General features: G+C 50.3%; 1 protein-coding gene across 1 annotated transcript in view; it reads right to left on the reverse strand.

Moving 5' to 3' along the window:
* The window catches only part of LOC137346264 (major histocompatibility complex class I-related gene protein-like), a 62399-nt gene that overhangs the window by 3847 nt on the left and 35196 nt on the right, over positions 1 to 23356 (reverse strand). Inside the window, exons 4-5 of the mRNA XM_068009726.1 lie at positions 13645 to 13908; positions 1994 to 2098 (exon numbers count right to left, since the gene is read on the reverse strand). Coding sequence (XP_067865827.1) covers positions 1994 to 2098; positions 13645 to 13908 — 369 coding nt within the window. The remainder of the gene's footprint in view (positions 1 to 1993; positions 2099 to 13644; positions 13909 to 23356) is intronic.

Here is a 23356-nt window from a genome sequence, read left to right on the forward strand (position 1 = left end):
GAGTACTTCTGCCGTGTTACTCTTTGTCCAAAGTTAGGGAGTGAGAAGAAGCAGCTGGGAGATTAAAAACATTAAAAGATTTAAGTAAAGCATCCAGTTAGCTTCCCGATATTTAAGTGACACCAACTGAAGAGACGTGGGTAGCTAGTAGCTGGTAAGTCTTCTCTTTTATTTTTAAGTTGTAAGGTTTATTAGTATTGGTAAGGCTATTAGTATTAGTAAGGTTTATCATTCGGTAGTAGTAAGGTTTATTAGTATTAGCAAGGTTTATTATTTAATAGATAGAGGAATGGCAGGGCTGCTCCAGCCTCCTGCAGTGCACATCCTGATCTATGTGGGGACTCCAGGACGCTTCCCATGTCCTGGATAACCATACGTGCAGGAGGTGCTATCAGTTGCAGCAGCTCGAGCTCCGGGTTTCAGAGCTTGAATAGCAGCTGACCTCACTGCGGGGCATCTGTGAGGTTGAGAGCTTCCCCACAGCTTAGGAGGGAATGGGTCACTGCCAGATAGTCAAGAAGAAACATGGCAGGCATTACAGGAGTCTCCTGACTGCATTTCACTTTCCAACCAGCATTCAGTTCTGAATATTGAGAAAAGCGATGGTTCGTCTGGGTAGTGCAGCCAGAGCCAAGGCCATGGCACCATGGTTGCCGCAGTTGCACAGGGGAGCACAAGGAAGACTGGAAGAGCCATAGTGATAGGAGATGTGATAGGCAAACAGGCAGACATTTCGGCAGCCGCAGATGTGAATCCAGGATGGTATGTTGCCTCCCTAGTGCCAGGGTTTAGGATGTCACTGAATGGCAGCAGAGCACTCTGAGGGGGAAGGTTGAACAGCCAGAAGTCATAGCCCACATCGGAACCAACGACATGGGCAGAAACAGGGATGTGGTCCTACGGTGAGAATTTAGCAAGCAGGACCTGAAAAGTAGTAATCTCCGGATTACTCCCATTACCACGTACAAGTGAGTATAGAAACAGGAGGATCGTGCAGATGAATGTGTGGCTGGAAAGATGGTGCAGGAGGGAGGGCTTTAGTTTCCTGGGACATTGGGACCGGCTCTTGGGGAGATGGGAGCGATACAGGCTAGATGGGTTGCACCTAAACAGAATTGGGACTAATTTCCTTGGGGGCCGATTTGCTAGTGCTACTGGGGAGGGTTTAACCGAACTTGGCAGGGGTGTAAGATTCAGGAGGTAATATCAGAGAGGAATATCAAGGTGCACAGAATAATGGGAGAGACAGATAGCACTAGACTAGGAAATAGTAAGTTATTAAGTGGGTTTAAAGTAATGGAGAAAGTAACAAAGTCTAAATCAGGTTTAATAACACAAAGTACAGGAAATACTCAGCAGTTCTGGCAGCATCTATGGAGAGAGAACCAGAGTTAATGTTTCACATCTAATCTGCTCTCTCTGTTTCTCTCTCCACAGATGCTGCCAGAGCTGCTGAATACTTCCAGCACTTTCTGTTTTTATTACAGATTTCTAGCATCCACAGTATTTTGCTTTTATCTAAATTAGGGTTACTGTGCATGTATGTGAAGGCGCAGAGTGTGGTAAATAAGATTGGTGAATTACAGGTGCAGGTTACCATGTGGAAATGTGATGTTGTGGCTATAACAGAGACCTGGCTCAAAGAAGTGCAGGACTGGGTATTAAATATTCCAGGATACAAGGTATTCAAGAAAGATAGGAAAGGAAGGAAAGGGAGAGGGGCAGCAGTATTGATTAAGGAGAACATTGTAGTGCTGGGTGGTTAAGATCTGGAGTGCACTGCCAGAGAATATGGTGGAGGAAGGTTCAATAGAGGTATTCAAGAGGGAATTGGATTGTTATCTGAAAAGGAAGAATGTGCAGGGCTGAGGGGAGAAGTCGGGGAAGTGGCACTAGATAAATTTCTCCTTCAGAGAGCCAGAGCAGACACGACGAGCTGGATATCCTCTTTCCCTGCTGTCAGAATTCTGTGATTTTTCTCTCCAATTCCTACCTCTCTTTTTGTAGATGAAGAAAGCCAAGATAATGAGACCGATGACCAGCACAATCCCGAGCACAATACCGACAACAGCAGGGACCTGGGAGTCTGACTGGGGACCTGTCAGTGAGAAACAGAGAGACAATCAGAGAGAGACACAGAGAGGGAGAAGGAGACAGGGAGTGTGAGAGAGGGGGAGGAGAGAGAGGGAAGGAGGGGATAGGGACAGGGATAGACAGAGGGAAATAGGGAGTGTGTGGGGTGAGAGAGAGAGGGAAGGAGGGATAGGGACAGGGAAAGATAGAGGGAAACAGGGGAGAGTTGTGGGGGCAGAGAGAGAGGGAAAGTGGCTGTAGGGACAGGAACAGACAGAGGGAAATAGGGAGTGTGAGGGGGAGGAGAGAGAGGGGATAGGGACAGGGTCAGACATTGAGGATCAGAAAGAGACAGGATTAATATTGTACTGGAGGGAACCCAGAACCACCCCCCACCGATCTGATTGAAATTTAATATTAGCCATGTCCAGTGCCCACATTCACCCTGTAGATCTGGTCTCTGTGGGTGTGGCACACAAACACACTTTACAAATGTTATTGGTCCTCGTACTGTAATATCCCAGGATACACCGAGCCCTGGTATACTCTAATATCCCAAGATACACTGGGCCCTGTTGTACAGTAATATCCCAGGATACACCAAGCCCTGGTATACTCTAATATCCCAAGATACACTGGGCCCTGTTGTACAGTAATATCCCAGGATACACCGAGCCCTGGTATACTCTAATATCCCAAGATACACTGGGCCCTGTTGTACAGTAATATCCCAGGATACACCGAGCCCTGGTATACTCTAATATCCCAGGATACACTGGGCCCTGTTGTACTGTAATATCCCAGGATACACCGAGCCCTGGTATACTCTAATATCCCAGGATACACTGGGCCCTGTTGTACTGTAATATCCCATGTGTTATGAAAGTTCCTCTGTGTTTTGTTAAATATATTTTTTGAGGATTCATTTTTGAAAGATTGAAGAAATGTTAAGCTTTGGGTTTTCAAAGGGGGTCATGTAAAGGCCATTTGACTTTGAAAAAACAGTCCCTGGAAATGTTTTTAAAAGGGGCAATGAGAGGTCTGCTGAGAAAAACAAGTCTTTCAGGGAAACCACTTGCCGTCCAGCAACAACAACAAGCCTTTCCAGGAAACCACCGGACTTCCAGCTCAATAAACAACAGAGAACTTTGGGCACCTGGAGAAGTTGTTTACAAAGAAGTGACAGGTCAAGATTGATGAAGGTCAAAAAGGTTCACTTTGGAATTGTTTTGAGTTAGGGTGAAAATGTACAAAAAGGGAGAGAACTTCCAAATAAGGAGAGAACACCACAGCCCAGCTCAGCTTTCCAGCACTTCCCTAAGAGATCCTGAGAAGTCCACTGTGTCAACTCATCTCAGCTCCTGTCTTTGTAGAAAAGCCTGCTAAATTAATTCTCAATGCCGTCTGAAAAGAACTGTTCTAAAAGATCCTCGTGACCCATCTACGTGTACTCAGAGGCTAGACTATATGCCAGTTTTGGAACACAACATATCTCATCTGCTGTTTCTTCCAGAATGAGCAAGTATTTGGCTCAAGTGTTTTTTTGTCTGTAACAGAGCTCTAAAAACAAAAATTCCTTTATTTTCCATTTAATCAGTACGTGTGCGTGAGTGTGAGGGGTTAAGGTAAAAAAAGAACTTTAATATTTCAATCGATGTGTTTATGATTTAATTCATTACTGGTTAAGATGTGTTCTATAATAAACTGATAATTTTGTTGTTTATTAAAGAAACCTGGCTGGTGTGTTTTCTTCTGGGATAAAGAGTAGAGTTTATGATTGACCATATCGGTAAGTGGGAAAAATTTAAATATATTGTGACCCATAGAGAAGTGAAACTAGAATAAACAGAGCACTCCTCTTGTCTTGGTCATAACATATAATTGGGGGCTCTTTGTGTGATAAACACAACGCCGATGAAGTACAATTGTAAGTGGGGTAATAATAATTGAAACAGGAAAATTGAAAAGAACCAGGTTTCTTGTGTAATAAAGTCTACACCACCGGAATGTCTTTAACAGTTGCTGTGACATTTCTGGGGATGGAGGATGTATCCCTGAGTAATTTGAGGAACTTAACCAAGGTTAAGCTAACAGCATTGGCAGCAAAATTAGGGATAGAGTTAAAACAAGGAGCTAAGAAAGCAGGCCTAATAGAAGTAATAGCACAACGTTTGCAATTGGAAGAAGAAGAAGGCAAACCAGAGGGTAGCACAGTTGAATTAGCTAAAATTCAGTTACAGATGAAGCAGTTTGAGCTTGAACAGGAGAAGGAAGAAAAAGAATTGAAAAAAAAAATGAACTTGAAAGATAACTGACAATGAAGAAACTTGAACTTGAGGAAAGGGAAAGAGAAGAAAGGCAATTTGAAGTTAAAAAGCTGGAACTAAGTCAAAAGAGTGGCCTTGGCTCCAAGGAAAGTTCTAGTGAGGAAAGATCTGACTCCAGTCCAGGACCCAGTGACAAGCTGTTTAAATTTGTACAAGCTCTAAGTTTGAGGAAACAACATAGAGGCATTTTTCATTTCTTTTGAAACGATAGTCGAACAGATGAAGTGGCCAAAGGAAAGCTGGACACTACTTATGCAAAGCAGGTTGATGGGCAGAGCTCTTGAAGCTTATGCCATGCTTTCTGAGGAGGCTTCTGCAGATTATGAGATGGCAAAAAAGCTATTCTTGCTGCATATCTGTTAGTCCCTGAAGCGCACGGGCAGAAACTTTGGAACCGCCTGAGATTGCCTGGGCACACTTATACAGAATTTGAGAGGGTAAAGCAGATTAATTTTAATCATTGGATATGGGCGCTAAAGATGGAGGACATGTATGAAAACCTTAGGGAACTAATTCTTCCGGAGGAATTTAAAAATTCACTCCCTCCATGAGTAAGAACCCATATAGAGAAACAGAAGGTTTCAACGGCCAGACAGGCAGTGAAAATTGCTGCTGCTGGTGAGCTTGTGTATAAGCCCAAATCCTTTGTCTGTTATCTCCACAAACCCGAGAAGGACAGAAGGTGGCAGGTTGAAAGGAAGGCCAGTAGCTGGGGACGCCCTGGGTTCTCCTCCTCAGGCCAGAAAAGAAGATGCTGAGGGTGGAAGTGAGGTCTGCAAGCCTAGATGTTACCATTGTCACAAAGTGAGACATCTTTGTGCAGAATGCTGGAAGTTGTGGGATAAACCCATGGGAGTTATTGGAGTGCACAAGACCAATGCAGAGAAAGGGGCCCTGACCGAGAGTATGACAGATCAGGCTGTAGCTCTGTTTGCAGCTGTAAGGCCAAATACAAAAACCAATGTGAGTGTCGGGGTTGTAAATAACTGAAAGTTATAGGGAAATCTTGTCAAAAGGAAAAGTAACTCCTTATCCCTCAAGTAAGGCAGGCAGACCTATAGTCATACTTAGGTATACAGGAACCACCCAAACTCTTTTGCTGGGGAAAGGCATAACATTTCCACCAGAGAGTGCACTGAATGCTAAAGTTTTAGTGAATGGTATTGGCAGGGAGTATATACCCGTACCTTTGTATCAGGTACACCTAGAGTGTGACCTTATGCCTGGAATGGTAGCTGTGGGAGATGTCCATAGTTTTCCAGTAGACTGAGTTGACTTACTCATGGGGAATGATTTGGCCGGAGTGAAGGTAGTAGCTTCTCCAGTAGCCACAGAGAAACCAAGTGAATTTAAGGAAACAGGAAAAGTTTCCAGGAATGTTTCCTTCATGTGTAGTAACCCGAGAAATGGCTAAACAGTTTCATTATTGGAGGTAAAATTGGCACCGTCAGCTAGATGAATATGTGGAACTTTCTTTGGGGATTTGGATAATCCATAGAACATGTTTCATAAGCCTTCTCTGATCATGGCTCAGCAGGATGATCCAGAGTTAAATAAAGTGGCACAATCAGTTCTAACAGAAGCTGAGGCTAAAGGAATTCCAGAATGCTATTGTATTGAAAATGGGATTCTGATGAGGAAGTGGAGACCTCCTCACAGACCTGCGAATGAAGAATGGACGGTAGTTCATCAGATAGTGGTACTGCCAAAGTATTGCCAGGAAATATTAAGGATAGCGCATGAAATTCCTACAGCGGGACAGGTGGGGATCCGAAAGACCAAATCATCTATAAGTCGACATTACTACTGGCCAGGTCTTTCCAAGGAGGGGGTGCAGTTTTGTACAGGCTGCGTTTGCTGACAATGCAACCACTAGGTGGCGCAGTACTTGTACATGTGCAAACGCAGGCTCTTCATCCAGAACATCAGTGTCTACGATGTTCAGGCAGCTGTCAGGATTAAAGATGGTGTTGCTCAATTTATCACAGGAAATGCTTATGGCTAGATTATTCTAGCAAACTAACCTTACATTAAATTGGATGAAAGCCCAGTAATATGCTACTATGTAGTTATAGGATACTAACTGTAATCCTCAGATCCATTTAATATTTCAGTAATCCTATTAAATACAAAAGGAATTTTATGATTGAATTTCCATTGGAAGATAGTGAATTTGCACCCCGATCGATGGAAAAGAAAATTGGGAAGAGTATAAAATGTGCTGCCAATTCATCATTGTGATTCGTTTATATGACTGACCTGGACTGATTTCACCTGAACGCAGCTACTAGCTCCCGCCCCACCAGCCGCTCTCCCCCTTCAACCGCTCGCTCCAGACCTCGCTGCTCCCCCCCACTTCCCTGGCCGATTGTTCCCCGCTCACGCCACTCCGCTCTCCGGTCGGTCCCCGCCCCCCCCCCAGCCGCTAGTTATATGTGGTGCCGCTTCCCTCCTCTTGACCACTCGCTCCCACGTTTGATCATTCTCAATGTGCCACCTGAAGAAGCAAGGAGGGCCACAAGGGGTCACGTAGGAGCGAGTAGCTGAGAGGGGGGAAAAGGCGTGGACTAGTGCTAGTGGCTAGAGGGGGGCAGGGAAGTGAGGAGCGAGCGGCCAGAGAGTGGGGTGGCGTCAAGTGAGGAACTATTAGCCAGGGAAGTGGGGGAGTAGCAAGTTCTGGAACGAGCGGCTGAGGGAAGGAAGCGTCGAGGCCTGGAGCGAGTTGCCGAGGGAGGAGAGCTCCAGCCTCAAAGTCTCCCATTTAGCCGCTTCCTACAGCCGAGTGGGGGGCTGGATATCCGATAATGCTTTATCGCACATGCGCGAAGATGGAACAGGCGCGGATACACAATGACGTTGGTGCTGCGCGATGTCGTCATCCCTTGCATGCGCTACTTAGTCCTGGCAAGATGTAGCTGCGCATGTGCGCAGCTTGGCACACTCTGATGACATCAGCGGGCCACTGCATTGTCAGGAGTCACTTTGTTTTGTAAAATGCGCCCTATGTGCCAATTTGTGGGAAAACCGCAACCTGCCATAAAACCGGCACCTCTAATTCGCCAGTTATTGGCAAACCATTTAGTAGGATGTTGGTAGACTGTGACGGACCCTTGCTGAAGAGAAAAGAGGGACACCAGTAAATACTCACTATCATGGATACGGCTACTAGATTCCCAGAGGCCATTCCCTTGAGAAGAATTTCTGCTGAGGTAGTGGTAGAGAAGTAACCCAGTTCTTCACTTGCTATGGATTACTGATTGAGATACAGTCGGATCAAAGTTCCAATTTTATGTCTAAAATTTTTCAGGACATTATGGATAATTTGGGTCTAACTTGGGTCTAATTTGTTAAAGTCTTCAGCATACCACCCACAGACACAAGGGGCTTTAGAAAGGTACCACCAGACCCTCAAAATGATGATCAGGGCATATCAACATGAATATCCCCATGATTGGGATAAAGGGCTAGAATTTCTTTTGTTTTCTACTAGAGATTCACCTAAGGAGTCTGCAGGTTTTAATCCTTTTCAATTAGTTTACGGGCATGAGATAAGAGGTCCTCTGAAACTGATTAAAGAAACGTTTTTCGAACAGAGGGATGAATCTTCTCTGCTAGATTATGTAAACGTGTTCCATGAAGGGCTCACGATAGCAAAGTGGCTCAAGAACACCTTAAAGCTTCCCAAACAACCATGAAGAAATGGTCAGACAAGCATGCCAAGACCCAAACATTTCAACCAGGGGACGAGGTATTAGTATTACTGCCTTCATCGGGTGAACCATTGAAAGCACGGTTTAGTGGTCCATCTAAAGTGGTCAAGAGAACTGGTAAAGTAAATTGATTGACACCCCAGATTGCTGGAAAAAGAATTGGCTGTGGTCACATCAATATGGTTAAAACAATATCATTGCCGGGAGGAGGATAAGCCAGTACAGGTATGTCAGGTAATAGGGACAGTGAAGAATGAAAGGGATAGTGAGGATGAGGCAGAAGGAGGCCTAGACAATTCTCAAATTGAACCTCCTACTATCTGGTTAGCTAATACAGAATTGCTAGGGAGATTGGAGACGATGCTTTCATATTTAGCTGCAGAACAAGGAGAAGACCTAACGAGGCTACTCATGGCATTTGAAAGAGTCTGTCGGAATAAGCCAGGATGTACAACCTTAGCTACACATGATGCGGGTGTAGGGGAATCCTTTCCGACAAAACAGCATCCTTATCGCTTAAGTCCAGAGAAACAGGTCCAGGTAAAAGCAGAAATCCAATACCTGTCTTCTTCCGAAGAAGGGTCACTGACCCGAAACGTTAACTCTGCTTCTCTTTCCACAGATGCTGCCAGATCTGCTGAGTGGTTCCAGCATTTCTTGTTTTTATTATAGAAAAGATCGGATGTCCACCAAAGCTACTAAGTATCATCACCTCATTCCATGACAATATGAAAGGCACAATTCAGCATTGCGGTGCCTCATCAGAACCCTTTCCTATCCTGAGTGGCCTGAAACAGGGCTGTGTTCTCGAACCTACACTGTTTGGGTTATTCTTCTCACTGCTGCTCTCTCACGCGTTTAAGTCTTCAGGAGAAGGAATTTTCCTCCACACAACATCAGGTGGCAGGTTGTTCAACCTTGCCCGTCTTAGAGTGAAGACTAAAGTACGGAAAGTCCTCATCAGGGAACTCCTCTTTGCTGACGATGCTGCATTAAAATCCCACACAGAAGAGTGTCTGCAGAGTCTCATTGACAGGTTTGCGGCTGCCTGCAATGAATTTGGCCTAACCATCAGCCTCAAGAAAATGAGCATCATGGGACAGGACATCAGAAATGCTCCATCCATCAATATCGGCGACCACGCTCTGGAAGTGGTTCAAGAGTTCATCTACTGAAGGCTTAACTATCACCAGTAACCTGTCCCTAGATGTAGAAATCAACAAGTGCATGGGAAAGGCGTCTACTGCTGTGTCCAGACTGGCCAAGAGAGTGTGGGAAAATGGCGCACTGATACGGAACACAAACGTCCTAGTGTTTCAAGCCTGTGTCCTCAGTACCTTGCTCTACGGCAGCGAGGCCTGGACAAGGTATGTCAGCCAAGAGCGACTTCTTAATGCGTTCCATCTTTGCTATCTCCGGAGAATACTTGGCATCAGGTGGCAGGACCGTATCTCCAACACAGAAGTCCTCATGGCAGCCAACATGCCCAGCATATATGCCCTACTGAGCCAGCGGCGCTTGAGATGGCTTGGCCATGTGAGCCACATGGAAGATGGCAGGATCCCCAAGGACACATTGTACAGTGAGCTCGTCACTGGTATCAGACCCAACGGCTGTCCATGTCTCCGCTTTAAAGACGTTTGCAAACACGATATGAAGTCCTGCGACATTGACCACAAGTCGTGGGAGTCAGTTGTCAGTGTTCGCCAGAGCTGGCGGACAGCTATAAAGGCGGGGCTAAACAGTGGCGAGTCGAAAAGACTCAGCAGCTGGCAGGAAAAGAGACAGAAGTGTAAGGAGAGAGCCAACTGTGTAACAGCCCCGACAAGCAACATCACCTGCAGCGCCTGTGGAATGGTCTGTCACTCTAGAATTGGCCTTTATAGTCACTCCAGGTGCTGCTCCATAAACCACTGACCACCTCTAGGCGCTTACCCATTGTCTCTCGAGACAAGGAGGCCAAAAAGGAACGGATATGCTGGTCGACAGTGACACTTGGAAGGATCACTTGGAACAAATGGGGGCCTCTGTTTCGAAGGTTGAAATTGGCTGATTTGGTGATAAACTTTGTGGAAAAAAATTAAAAACCAGAATGCCAGACTATTCCAATGGAGTTTACTATTACAACCTTATCACTTAAAAACTATCCACATTGTGGGTAAAAATAATGTTATTGCAGATGCTTTATTGAGAGTCTAACTTTGTTTTGAGTTATCTGAATTAAAAGAGGGTACAGAGCAGAATTGTATTAACTACATGTAAAGAGTGAATGGGGATGAGCGTGAAAATGTTTTTTGAAATGTTTTCATTTTTTTACACCTTGTAATGAAATGCATGTAAAATAGCATTTCATTCCTCCAAGAATGGAGGTGTGATGAAAGTGCCTCTATGTTTTGTTAAATATATTTTTTGAGGATTCATTTTTGAAAGATTGAAGAAATGTTAAACTTTGGGGTTTTCAAAGGGGGTCATGGAAAGGCCACTTGACTTTGAAAAAACAGTCCCTGGAAATGTTTTTAAAAGGGGCACTGAGAGGTCTTGTGAGTCTTTCTGGGAAACCACTTGACATCCAGCAACAACAACAAGCCTTTCCAGAAAAGCACCTGACTTCCAGCTCAATAAACAACAGAGAACTTTGTTCACTTGGAGAAGTTGTTTACAAAGAAGTGACAGGCCAAGATTAATGAAGGCCAAAAGGTTGACCTCTTGTTGTCGATTTTGCTTTCGAATTGTTTTGAGTTAGGGATGAACCGTATAAAAAGGGAGAGAACTTCCAAGGAGAGAAGAGAATTCCAAAAGAAGGAGAGAATGTCACAACCCAGCTCAGCTTTCCAACACCTCTCTAAAGGACCACCCTGAGAAGTCCACTATGCCAACTCATCTCGTCTCCTGTTTTTGAAGAAAAGCCTGCTAAATTAATTCTTAACACCATCTGAAAAGAACTGTTCTAAAAGATCCTAGTGACCCATTTATGTGTACTCGTAGGCTAGACTGTAGTTTTGGAACACAACATATCTCATCTACTGTTTCTTCAAGAATGAGCAAGTATTCAGCCCAAGTGGGTTTTCTGTCCGTAATAGAGCTCTAAAAACAAAACTCCCTTTATTTTTCCAGTTAACCGGTATGTGTGTGTGTGTGGTGTGTCTGTGTGTGTGTGTGTGTGTGTGTGTGAGAGAGAGATTGTGTTTATCCTTTACTTTATTACTGTATAAGACTCGTTCTATGATAAACTGATAATTTTGCTGTTTATCAAAGAAACCTGTTTGGTGTGTTTTATTCTGGGATAAAAATAGAGTCTATGATTGACCATATCAGTAAGTGGAAAAGAATTTAAATATATGTTGTGCCCTGTGGAGAAGTGAGACTAGAATAAAGGGTGCACTCCTCCCACATTGGTCGTAACGCAGGATATACCAGGCCCTGTCATACTGTGATATCCCAGGATACATCGGACCCTGTCACACTATAATATCCCAGGATACACTGGGCCCTGTCGCACTGTAATATCCCAGGATACACCAGGTCCTGTCTCATTGTAATATCCCAGGATACTCTGGGCCCTGTAGCACTGTAATATCCCAGGATACAGGGGGTCCTGTCTCATTGTAATATCCAAGGATACATTGGGCCATGTCATACTGTAATATCCCAGGATACACTGGGCCCTATCACAGTGTAATATCCCAGGATACACCAGGTCCTGTCTCATTGTAATCTTCCAGGATACTCTGGGCCCTGTAGCACTGTAATATCCCAGGATACAAGGGGTCCTGTCTCATTGTAATATCCAAGGATACATCGGACCCTGTCACACTATAATATTCCAGGATACTCTGGGCCCTGTAGCACTGTAATATCCCAGGATACAGGGGGTCCTGTCTCATTGTAATATCCCAGGATACTCTGGGCCCTGTAGCACTGTAATATCCCAGGATACAGGGGGTCCTGTCTCATTGTAATATCCCAGGATACTCTGGGCCCTGTAGCACTGTAATATCCCAGGATACAGGGGGTCCTGTCTCATTGTAATATCCTAGGATACTCTGGGCCCTGCAGCACTGTAATATCCCAGGATCCTCTGGGCCCTGTAGCACTGTAATATCCCAGGATACAGGGGGTCCTGTCTCATTGTAATATCCAAGGATACATTGGGCCATGTCATACTGTGATATCCCAGGATACACCGGGCTCTGTCGCACTGTAATATCCCAATATACACTGGGTCCTGCCACATTGTTATATCCCAGGATACACCAGGTCCTGTCTCATTGTAATATCCCAGGATACTCTGGGCCCTGTAGCACTGTAATATCCCAGGATACACCAGGCCCTATCTCACTGTCATATCCCAGGATACATCAGGCCCTGTTTCACTGTAATATCCCAGGATACACCGGGCCCGGTCTCACCGTAATACCAGGATATGCTAGGCTCTGCCTCACTGTAATATCCCAGGATATACCAGGCCCTATCACACTGTAATATCCCAGGATACACCAGGCCCTGTCACACTGTAATATCCCAGGATACACCGGGCCCTGTCGCACTGCAATATCTCAGGATGCACTGGGCCCTGTCGCACTGTAATATCCCAGGATACGCCAGGCCCTGTTTCACTGTAATATCCCAGGATACACCGGGCCTTGTCGCACTGTAATATCCCAGGATGCACTGGGCCCTGTCCCACTGTAATATCCCAGGATACACCAGGCCCTGTACCACTGTAATATCCCAGGACGCAACAGGACCTGTCATACTGTAATATTCCAGGATACATTGGGCCTTGTGTGACTGTAATTTCCCAGGATCCAGCAGGTTCTGTCATACTGCAATATCCCGGGATATTCCAGCTCAATTCTTGGTTGGCATTCTTTCATCTATGAAAGATGATGGACACGCAACAAGCAATTCATGTCGGTTGGGTGTCTTCTCGTGGTGCAGCTTTGCTGATGGCTGTGAAGGCCAATCCTTGAGAGACAGGTTCTGCCACAAGTGCTGCTGTGAGTTGTTGTTTTTGATGTTGGCACCTGTTGCCAAGCTGCTGTCGGAACCGGTCATCGTGGTAGTGTACACCAGTCCACAGGATGCGTCGCCATTTCTCTCTTTCACATCTAGAGAGTCTCAGGTCTCATTTCGACAGTCGACATTTCGGGCCTTCATGTCACACTTGCAAGCATCTTTGAAGTGGAGCTTTGCACTGGTCTCTGGCCCCAGCTACCTCACCATACAGAAAGTCCTTGGTATGCGACTGTCTTCCAACCTGCGAACGTGTCCGATTCACCAAAGCTGCCTCTGTTTGATCAGTGCCAACATACACAGGAGCTCCGCCTTTGAGAGGACTCCCACATTTGCCAGCTCAATTACTACCCTGTATAAGTGGCTTGAGGACTTTGCACATTGAAAATTAATAGTTATTTCCCTCTCTTTGTATCCTGGGCCTCAGCCTGTCCCGCAATGGCAGCTCAGCACTGACCCTCCCTCCTGTGCTCCTGTTCTGAGGCTGGGTCCCCTCGAACAGTGAGAGACAGTCTTACCATAAATCACCTCCATTGTCTCCCTCAGTGCACGGTGCTCCACCCGACAGGAATACTCAGCCTGGTCTTCCGGATCAAACTCCGTCCATTTCCGGATCTGGAAGGTGCTGTTGTGATTGGGTAAAATCCCAGAGGATAGGGTCTCATCGATCAACACTCCATCTCTCCACAGAGTCACCTCAATGTCTGGAGGGTAAAATCCGGTGACGATACAGGACAACCGGTTAGAATCACCCAGACGGGTAAAGTACACGATGGGGGCGACTGAGAGAGAGAGAAAGTGGAATCAATGCAGGATCTCCAATATAGAGAGTCACTCACTGACCCTCACTCAGAGAATACCCCATTAACTGACACTCAGACCCCCCCCTCACTCACTGACTCTCAGTCGCCCCCTCATTCACCGACTCTCAGTCTCCCCCTCACTCACCGACTCTCAGTCTCCCCCTCACTCACCGACTCTCAGTCTCCCCCTCACTTACTGACTCTCAGTACCCCCCTCACTCACCGACTCTCAGTCTCCCCCTCACTCATTGACTCTCAGTACCCCCCTCATTCACCGACTCTCAGTCTCCCCCTCACTCATTGACTCTCAGTACACCCCTCATTCACCGACTCTCAGTCTCCCCCTCACTCACCGACTCTCAGTCTCCCCCTCACTCACCGACTCTCAGTCTCCCCCTCATTCACCGACTCTCAGTCTCCCCCTCATTCACCGACTTTCAGTCTCCCCCTCACTCACCGACTCTCAGTCTCCCCCTCACTCACCGACTCTCAGTCTCCCCCTCACTCACCAACTCTCAGTCACCCCCTCACTCACCGACTCTCAGTACCCCCCTCACTCAATGGCTCTCAGTCCCCTCCTCTCTCACTGACTCTCAGTCCCCTCCTCACTCACCGACTCTCAGTTCCCTCCTCACTCAATGACTCAGTCCCCTCCTCTCTCACTGACTCTCAGTCCCCTCCTCACTCAATGACTCTCAGTCCCCTCCTCCCTCACTGACTCTCCGTCCCCTCCTCCCTCACTGACTCTCAGTACCCCCCTCACTCAATGACTCTCAGTCCCTGCCTCACTCAATGACTCTCAGTCCCCTCCTCCCTCACTGACTCTCATTCCCCTCCTCACACACACACTCTCCGTACCCCCCTCACTCAATGACTCTCAGTCCCCTCCTCTCTCACTGACTCTCAGTCCCCTCCTCACTCACCGACTCTCAGTTCCCTCCTCACTCAATGACTCAGTCCCCTCCTCTCTCACTGACTCTCAGTCCCCTCCTCACTCAATGACTCTCAGTCCCCTCCTCAAACACCGACTCTCAGTCCCCTCCTCACTCAATGACTCTCAGTCCCCTCCTCACACACCGACTCCCAGTACCCCCCTCACTCAATGACTCTCAGTCCCCTCCTCACTCACTGACTCTCAGTCCCCTCCTCTCACACCGACTCTCAGTTCCCCCCTCACTCAATGACTCTCAGTCCCCTCCTCAAACACTGACTCTCAGGCCCCTCCTCACACACCGACTCTCAGTTCCCCCCTCACTCAATTACTCTCAGTCCCCTCCTCACTCACTGACTCTGTCCCCTCCTCTCTCACTGACTCTCAGTTACCCCCTCACTCACTGACTCTCAGTCCCCTCCTCACACACCGAATCTCAGTTCCCCCCTCACTCAATGACTCTCAGTCCCCTCCTCACACACCGACTCTCAGTACCCCCCTCAATCAATGACTCTCAGTCCCCTCCTCACTCACTGACTCTCAGTCCCCTCCTCACACACCGACTCCAAGTACCCCCCTCACACAATGACTCTCAGTCCCCTCCTCACTCACTGACTCTCAGTCCCCTCCTCACACACCGACTCTCAGTTCCCCCCTTACTCAATGACTCTCAGTCCCCTCCTCTCACAATGACTCTCAGTCGCCTCCTCACTCACTGACTCTCAGTACCCCTCCTCACTCACCGACTCTCAGTCCCCTCCTCACTCATTGACTCTCAGTCCCTTCCTCACTCACCAACTCTCAGTCCCCCCTCACTCACCAACTCTCAGTCCCTCCTCACTGACCAACTCTCAGCCCCCCCTTCGCACTCACCAACACTCAGTACCACCGCTCACTCACTGACTCTCAGCACCCCCTCACTCACCGACTCTCAGCACCCCCTCACTCACCGGCTTTCAGTCCCCCCTCACTCAACAACTCTCAGCCCCTACCTCACTCACCGACTCTCAGTTCCATTCTCACTCACCAACTCACAATCCTCTCCTCGATCACTGACTCTCAATCCCCCCTCACTCACTGACTCAGTCCCCTCCTCTCTCACTGACTCTCAGTTACCCCCTCACTCACTGACTCTCAGTCCCCTCCTCACTCACTGACTCTCAGTCCCTTCCTCACACACCGAATCTCAGTTCCCTCCTCACTCACTGACTCTCAGTCCTCTCCTCACACACCGACTTCAAGTACCCCCCTCACTCAATGACTCTCAGTCCCCTCCTCACTCACTGACTCTCAGTTCCCTCCTCTCTCACCGACTCTCAGTTCCCCCCTTACTCAATGACTCTCAGTCCCCTCCTCTCACAATGACTCTCAGTCCCCTCCTCACTCACCGACTCTCAGTCCCCTCCTCACTCACTGACTCTCAGTCCCCCCCTCACTGACTCTCAGTCCCCCCCTCACTCAATGACTCTCAGTCTCCCCCTCACTCACCGACTCTCAGTTCCCCCTCTCACTCACCGACTCTCAGTCTCCCCCTCACTCACCGACTCTCAGTCTCCCCCTCATTCACCGACTCTCAGTCTCCCCCTCATTCACCGACTCTCAGTCTCCCCCTCGCTCCCCGACTCTCAGTCTCCCCCTCACTCACCGACTCAGTCTCCCCCTCATTCACCGACTCAGTCTCCCCCTCATTCACCGACTCTTAGTCCCCCCCTTCTCACTCACCGACACTCAGTACCCCACCTCACTCACCGACTCTCAGCGCCCCCTCACCCACCGACTCTCACTTTCCTCCTCACACACTGACTCTCAGTTCCCGCCTTACTCAATGACTCTCAGTCCCCTCCTCGCTCACCGACTCTCAGTCGCCTCCTCACTCACTGACTCTCAGTACCCCCCTCACTCACTGACTCTCAGTCCCCTCCTCACACACCGACTCTCAGTTCCCCCCTTACTCAATGACTCTCAGTCCCCTCCTCTCACAATGACTCTCAGTCGCCTCCTCACTCACTGACTCTCAGTACCCCTCCTCACTCACCGACTCTCAGTCCCCTCCTCACTCATTGACTCTCAGTCCCTTCCTCACTCACCAACTCTCAGTCCCCCCTCACTCACCAACTCTCAGTCCCTCCTCACTGACCAACTCTCAGCCCCCCCTTCGCACTCACCAACACTCAGTACCACCGCTCACTCACTGACTCTCAGCACCCCCTCACTCACCGACTCTCAGCACCCCCTCACTCACCGGCTTTCAGTCCCCCCTCACTCAACAACTCTCAGCCCCTACCTCACTCACCGACTCTCAGTTCCCCTCTCACTCACCAACTCACAATCCTCTCCTTGATCACTGACTCTCAATCCCCCTCACTCACTGACTCAGTCCCCTCCTCTCTCACTGACTCTCAGTTACCCCCTCACTCACTGACTCTCAGTCCCCTCCTCACTCACTGACTCTCAGTCCCTTCCTCACACACCGAATCTCAGTTCCCTCCTCACTCACTGACTCTCAGTCCCCTCCTCACACACCGACTCCAAGTACCCCCCTCACTCAATGACTCTCAGTCCCCTCCTCACTCACTGACTCTCAGTTCCCTCCTCTCTCACCGACTCTCAGTTCCCCCCTTACTCAATGACTCTCAGTCCCCTCCTCTCACAATGACTCTCAGTCCCCTCCTCACTCACCGACTCTCAGTCCCCTCCTCACTCACTGACTCTCAGTCCCCCCCTCACTCACTCTCAGTCCCCCCCTCACTCAATGACTCTTAGTTCCCCCCTCTCACTCACCGACTCTCAGTCTCCCCCTCACTCACCGACTCTCAGTCTCCCCCTCATTCACCGACTCTCAGTCTCCCCCTCGCTCCCCGACTCTCAGTCTCCCCCTCACTCACCGACTCTCAGTCTCCCATCTCATTCACCGACTCTTAGTCCCCCCCCTCACTCACCGACTCTCAGTCTCCCCCTCACTCACCGACTCTCAGTCCCCCCCTCACTCACCAACTCTCAGACCCCCCCTCACTCACCGACTCTCAGTTCCCCCCCTCACTCACCGAATCTCAGACTCCCCCCTCACTCACTGACTCTCAGACCCCCCCTCACTCACCAACTCTCAGTCCCCACTCGCTCACCAACTCTCAGCCCCCCCTTCTCACTCACCGACACTCAGTACCCCACCTCACTCACCGACTCTCAGCGCCCCCTCACACACCGACTCTCACTTTCCTCCTCACACACTGACTCTCAGTTCCCGCCTTACTCAATGACTCTCAGTCCCCTCCTCGCTCACCGACTCTCAGTCGCCTCCTCACTCACTGACTCTCAGTACCCCCCTCACTCAATGACTCTCAGTCCCCTCCTCGCACACCGACTCTCAGTTCCCGCCTGACTCAATGACTCTCAGTCCCTTCCTCACTCACCGACTCTCAGTCTCCCCCTCACTCACTGACTCTCAGTCCCCTCCTCGCACACTGACTCTCAGTTTCCCCCCTCACTCAATGACTCTCAGTCCCCTCCTCACTCACCGACTCTCAGTCCCCTCCTCACTCACTGACTCTCAGTCCCCTCCTCACACACCGACTCTCAGTCCCCTCCTCACTCACTGACTCTCAGTCCCCCCTCACGCACCGACTCTCAGTCCCCTCCTCACTCACTGACTCTCAGTCCCCTCCTCACACACCGACTCTCAGTCCCCCCTCACTCACTGAATCTCAGTCCCCTCCTCACACACCGACTCTCAGTTCCCCCCTCACTCAATGACTCTCAGTCCCCTCCTCACTCACTGACTCTCAGTCCCCTCCTCACTCGATGACTCTCAGTCCCCTCCTCACCCGATGACTCTCAGTTCCCCTCCTCACTCACTGACTCTCAGTCCCCTCCTCATCACTGACTCTCAGTCCCCTCCTCACTCACTGACTGTCAGTCCCTTCCTCACACATCGACTCTCAGTCCCCTCCTCACACACCGACTCTCAGTCCCCCCTCACTCACTGACTCTCAGTCCCCTCCTCACACACCAACTCTCAGTCCCCCCTCACTCATTGACTCTTAGTCCCCTCCTCACACACCGACTCTCAGTCCCCTCCTCACTCACTGACTCTCAGTCCCCTCCTCTCACACCGACTCTCAGTTCCCCCCTCACTCAATGACTCTCAGTCCCCTCCTCAAACACTGACTCTCAGGCCCCTCCTCACACACCGACTCTCAGTTCCCCCCTCACTCAATTACTCTCAGTCCCCTCCTCACTCACTGACTCTGTCCCCTCCTCTCTCACTGACTCTCAGTTACCCCCTCACTCACTGACTCTCAGTCCCCTCCTCACACACCGAATCTCAGTTCTCCCCTCACTCAATGACTCTCAGTCCCCTCCTCACACACCGACTCTAAGTACCGCCCTCACTCAATGACTCTCAGTCCCCTCCTCACTCACTGACTCTCAGTCCCCTCCTCACACACCGACTCCAAGTACCCCCCTTACTCAATGACTCTCAGTCCCCTCCTCTCACAATTACTCTCAGTCGCCTCCTCACTCACTGACTCTCAGTACCCCTCCTCACTCACCGACTCTCAGTCCCCTCCTCACTCATTGACTCTCAGTCTCTTCCTCACTCACCAACTCTCAGTCCCCCCTCACTCACCAACTCTCAGTCCCTCCTCACTGACCAACTCTCAGCCCCCCCTTCGCACTCACCAACACTCAGTACCACCGCTCACTCACTGACTCTCAGCACCCCCTCACTCACCGACTCTCAGCACCCCCTCACTCACCGGCTTTCAGTCCCCCCTCACTCAACAACTCTCAGCCCCTACCTCACTCACCGACTCTCAGTTCCCCTCTCACTCACCAACTCACAATCCTCTCCTCGATCACTGACTCTCAGTCCCCCCTCACTCACTGAATCAGTCCCCTCCTCTCTCACTGACTCTCAGTTACCCCCTCACTCACTGACTCTCAGTCCCCTCCTCACTCACTGACTCTCAGTCCCCTCCTCACACACCGACTCCAAGTACCCCCCTCACTCAATGACTCTCAGTCCCCTCCTTACTCACTGACTCTCAGTTCCCTCCTCTCTCACCGACTCTCAGTTCCCCCCTTACTCAATGACTCTCAGTCCCCTCCTCACTCAATGACTCTCAGTCCCCTCCTCAAACACTGACTCTCAGTCCCCTCCTCACTCAATGACTCTCAGTCCCCTCCTCACACACCGACTCCCAGTACCCCCCTCACTCAATGACTCTCAGTCCCCTCCTCAAACACTGACTCTCAGGCCCCTCCTCACACACCGACTCTCAGTTCCCCCCTCACTCAATTACTCTCAGTCCCCTCCTCACTCACTGACTCTGTCCCCTCCTCTCTCACTGACTCTCAGTTACCCCCTCACTCACTGACTCTCAGTCCCCTCCTCACACACCGAATCTCAGTTCCCCCCTCACTCAATGACTCTCAGTCCCCTCCTCACACACCGACTCTCAGTACCCCCCTCAATCAATGACTCTCAGTCCCCTCCTCACTCACTGACTCTCAGTCCCCTCCTCACACACCGACTCCAAGTACCCCCCTCACTCAATGACTCTCAGTCCCCTCCTTACTCACTGACTCTCAGTTCCCTCCTCTCTCACCGACTCTCAGTTCCCCCTTACTCAATGACTCTCAGTCCCCTCCTCTCACAATGACTCTCAGTCGCCTCCTCACTCACTGACTCTCAGTACCCCTCCTCACTCACCGACTCTCAGTCCCCTCCTCACTCATTGACTCTCAGTCCCTTCCTCACTCACCAACTCTCAGTCCCCCCTCACTCACCAACTCTCAGTCCCTCCTCACTGACCAACTCTCAGCCCCCCCTTCGCACTCACCAACACTCAGTACCACCGCTCACTCACTGACTCTCAGCACCCCCTCACTCACCGACTCTCAGCACCCCCTCACTCACCGGCTTTCAGTCCCCCCTCACTCAACAACTCTCAGCCCCTACCTCACTCACCGACTCTCAGTTCCCCTCTCACTCACCAACTCACAATCCTCTCCTCGATCACTGACTCTCAATCCCCCCTCACTCACTGACTCAGTCCCCTCCTCTCTCACTGACTCTCAGTTACCCCCTCACTCACTGACTCTCAGTCCCCTCCTCACTCACTGACTCTCAGTCCCTTCCTCACACACCGAATCTCAGTTCCCTCCTCACTCACTGACTCTCAGTCCCCTCCTCACACACCGACTCCAAGTACCCCCCTCACTCAATGACTCTCAGTCCCCTCCTCACTCACTGACTCTCAGTTCCCTCCTCTCTCACCGACTCTCAGTTCCCCCCTTACTCAATGACTCTCAGTCCCCTCCTCTCACAATGACTCTCAGTCCCCTCCTCACTCACCGACTCTCAGTCCCCTCCTCACTCACTGACTCTCAGTCCCCCCCTCACTCACTCTCAGTCCCCCCCTCACTCAATGACTCTCAGTCTCCCCCTCACTCACCGACTCTTAGTTCCCCCCTCTCACTCACCGACTCTCAGTCTCCCCCTCACTCACCGACTCTCAGTCTCCCCCTCATTCACCGACTCTCAGTCTCCCCCTCGCTCCCCGACTCTCAGTCTCCCCCTCACTCACCGACTCTCAGTCTCCCCCTCATTCACCGACTCTTAGTCCCCCCCCTCACTCACCGACTCTTAGTCCCCCCCCTCACTCACTGACTCTCAGTCCCCCCCTCACTCACCAACTCTCAGACCCCCCCTCACTCACCGACTCAGTTCCCCCCCTCACTCACCGAATCTCAGACTCCCCCCTCACTCACTGACTCTCAGACCCCCCCTCACTCACCAACTCTCAGTCCCCACTCGCTCACCAACTCTCAGCCCCCCCTTCTCACTCACCGACACTCAGTACCCCACCTCACTCACCGACTCTCAGCGCCCCCTCACACACCGACTCTCACTTTCCTCCTCACACACTGACTCTCAGTTCCCGCCTTACTCAATGACTCTCAGTCCCCTCCTCGCTCACCGACTCTCAGTCGCCTCCTCACTCACTGACTCTCAGTACCCCCCTCACTCAATGACTCTCAGTCCCCTCCTCGCACACCGACTCTCAGTTCCCGCCTGACTCAATGACTCTCAGTCCCTTCCTCACTCACCGACTCTCAGTCTCCCCCTCACTCACTGACTCTCAGTCCCCTCCTCGCACACCGACTCTCAGGTTCCCCCCTCACTCAATGACTCTCAGTCCCCTCCTCACTCACCGACTCTCAGTCCCCTCCTCACTCACTGACTCTCAGTCCCCTCCTCACACACCGACTCTCAGTCCCCTCCTCACTCACTGACTCTCAGTCCCCCCTCACGCACCGACTCTCAGTCCCCTCCTCACTCACTGACTCTCAGACCCCTCCTCACACACCGACTCCCAGTCTCCCCTCACTCACTGAATCTCAGTCCCCTCCTCACACACCGACTCTCAGTTCCCCCCTCACTCAATGACTCTCAGTCCCCTCCTCACTCACTGACTCTCAGTCCCCTCCTCACTCGATGACTCTCAGTCCCCTCCTCACACACCGACTCTCAGTTCCCCTCCTCACTCACTGACTCTCAGTCCCCTCCTCATCACTGACTCTCAGTCCCCTCCTCACTCACTGACTGTCAGTCCCTTCCTCACACACCGACTCTCAGTCTCCTCCTCACACACCGACTCTCAGTCCCCCCTCACTCACTGACTCTCAGTCCCCTCCTCATACACCAACTCTCAGTCCCCCCTCACTCATTGACTCTTAGTCCCCTCCTCACACACCGACTCTCAGTCCCCTCCTCACTCACTGACTCTCAGTCCCCTCCTCTCACACCGACTCTCAGTTCCCCCCTCACTCAATGACTCTCAGTCCCCTCCTCAAACACTGACTCTCAGGCCCCTCCTCACACACCGACTCTCAGTTCCCCCCTCACTCAATTACTCTCAGTCCCCTCCTCACTCACTGACTCTGTCCCCTCCTCTCTCACTGACTCTCAGTTACCCCCTCACTCACTGACTCTCAGTCCCCTCCTCACACACCGAATCTCAGTTCTCCCCTCACTCAATGACTCTCAGTCCCCTCCTCACACACCGACTCTCAGTACCGCCCTCACTCACTGACTCTCAGTCCCCTCCTCACACACCGACTCCAAGTACCCCCCTTACTCAATGACTCTCAGTCCCCTCCTCTCACAATTACTCTCAGTCGCCTCCTCACTCACTGACTCTCAGTACCCCTCCTCACTCACCGACTCTCAGTCCCCTCCTCACTCATTGACTCTCAGTCCCTTCCTCACTCACCAACTCTCAGTCCCCCCTCACTCACCAACTCTCAGTCCCTCCTCACTGACCAACTCTCAGCCCCCCCTTCGCACTCACCAACACTCAGTACCACCGCTCACTCACTGACTCTCAGCACCCCCTCACTCACCGACTCTCAGCACCCCCTCACTCACCGGCTTTCAGTCCCCCCTCACTCAACAACTCTCAGCCCCTACCTCACTCACTGACTCTCAGT

The sequence above is a fragment of the Heterodontus francisci genome, chromosome 29, assembly GCF_036365525.1.
Source record: "Heterodontus francisci isolate sHetFra1 chromosome 29, sHetFra1.hap1, whole genome shotgun sequence".
In the NCBI taxonomy this organism is placed as follows: Eukaryota; Metazoa; Chordata; class Chondrichthyes; order Heterodontiformes; family Heterodontidae; genus Heterodontus; species Heterodontus francisci.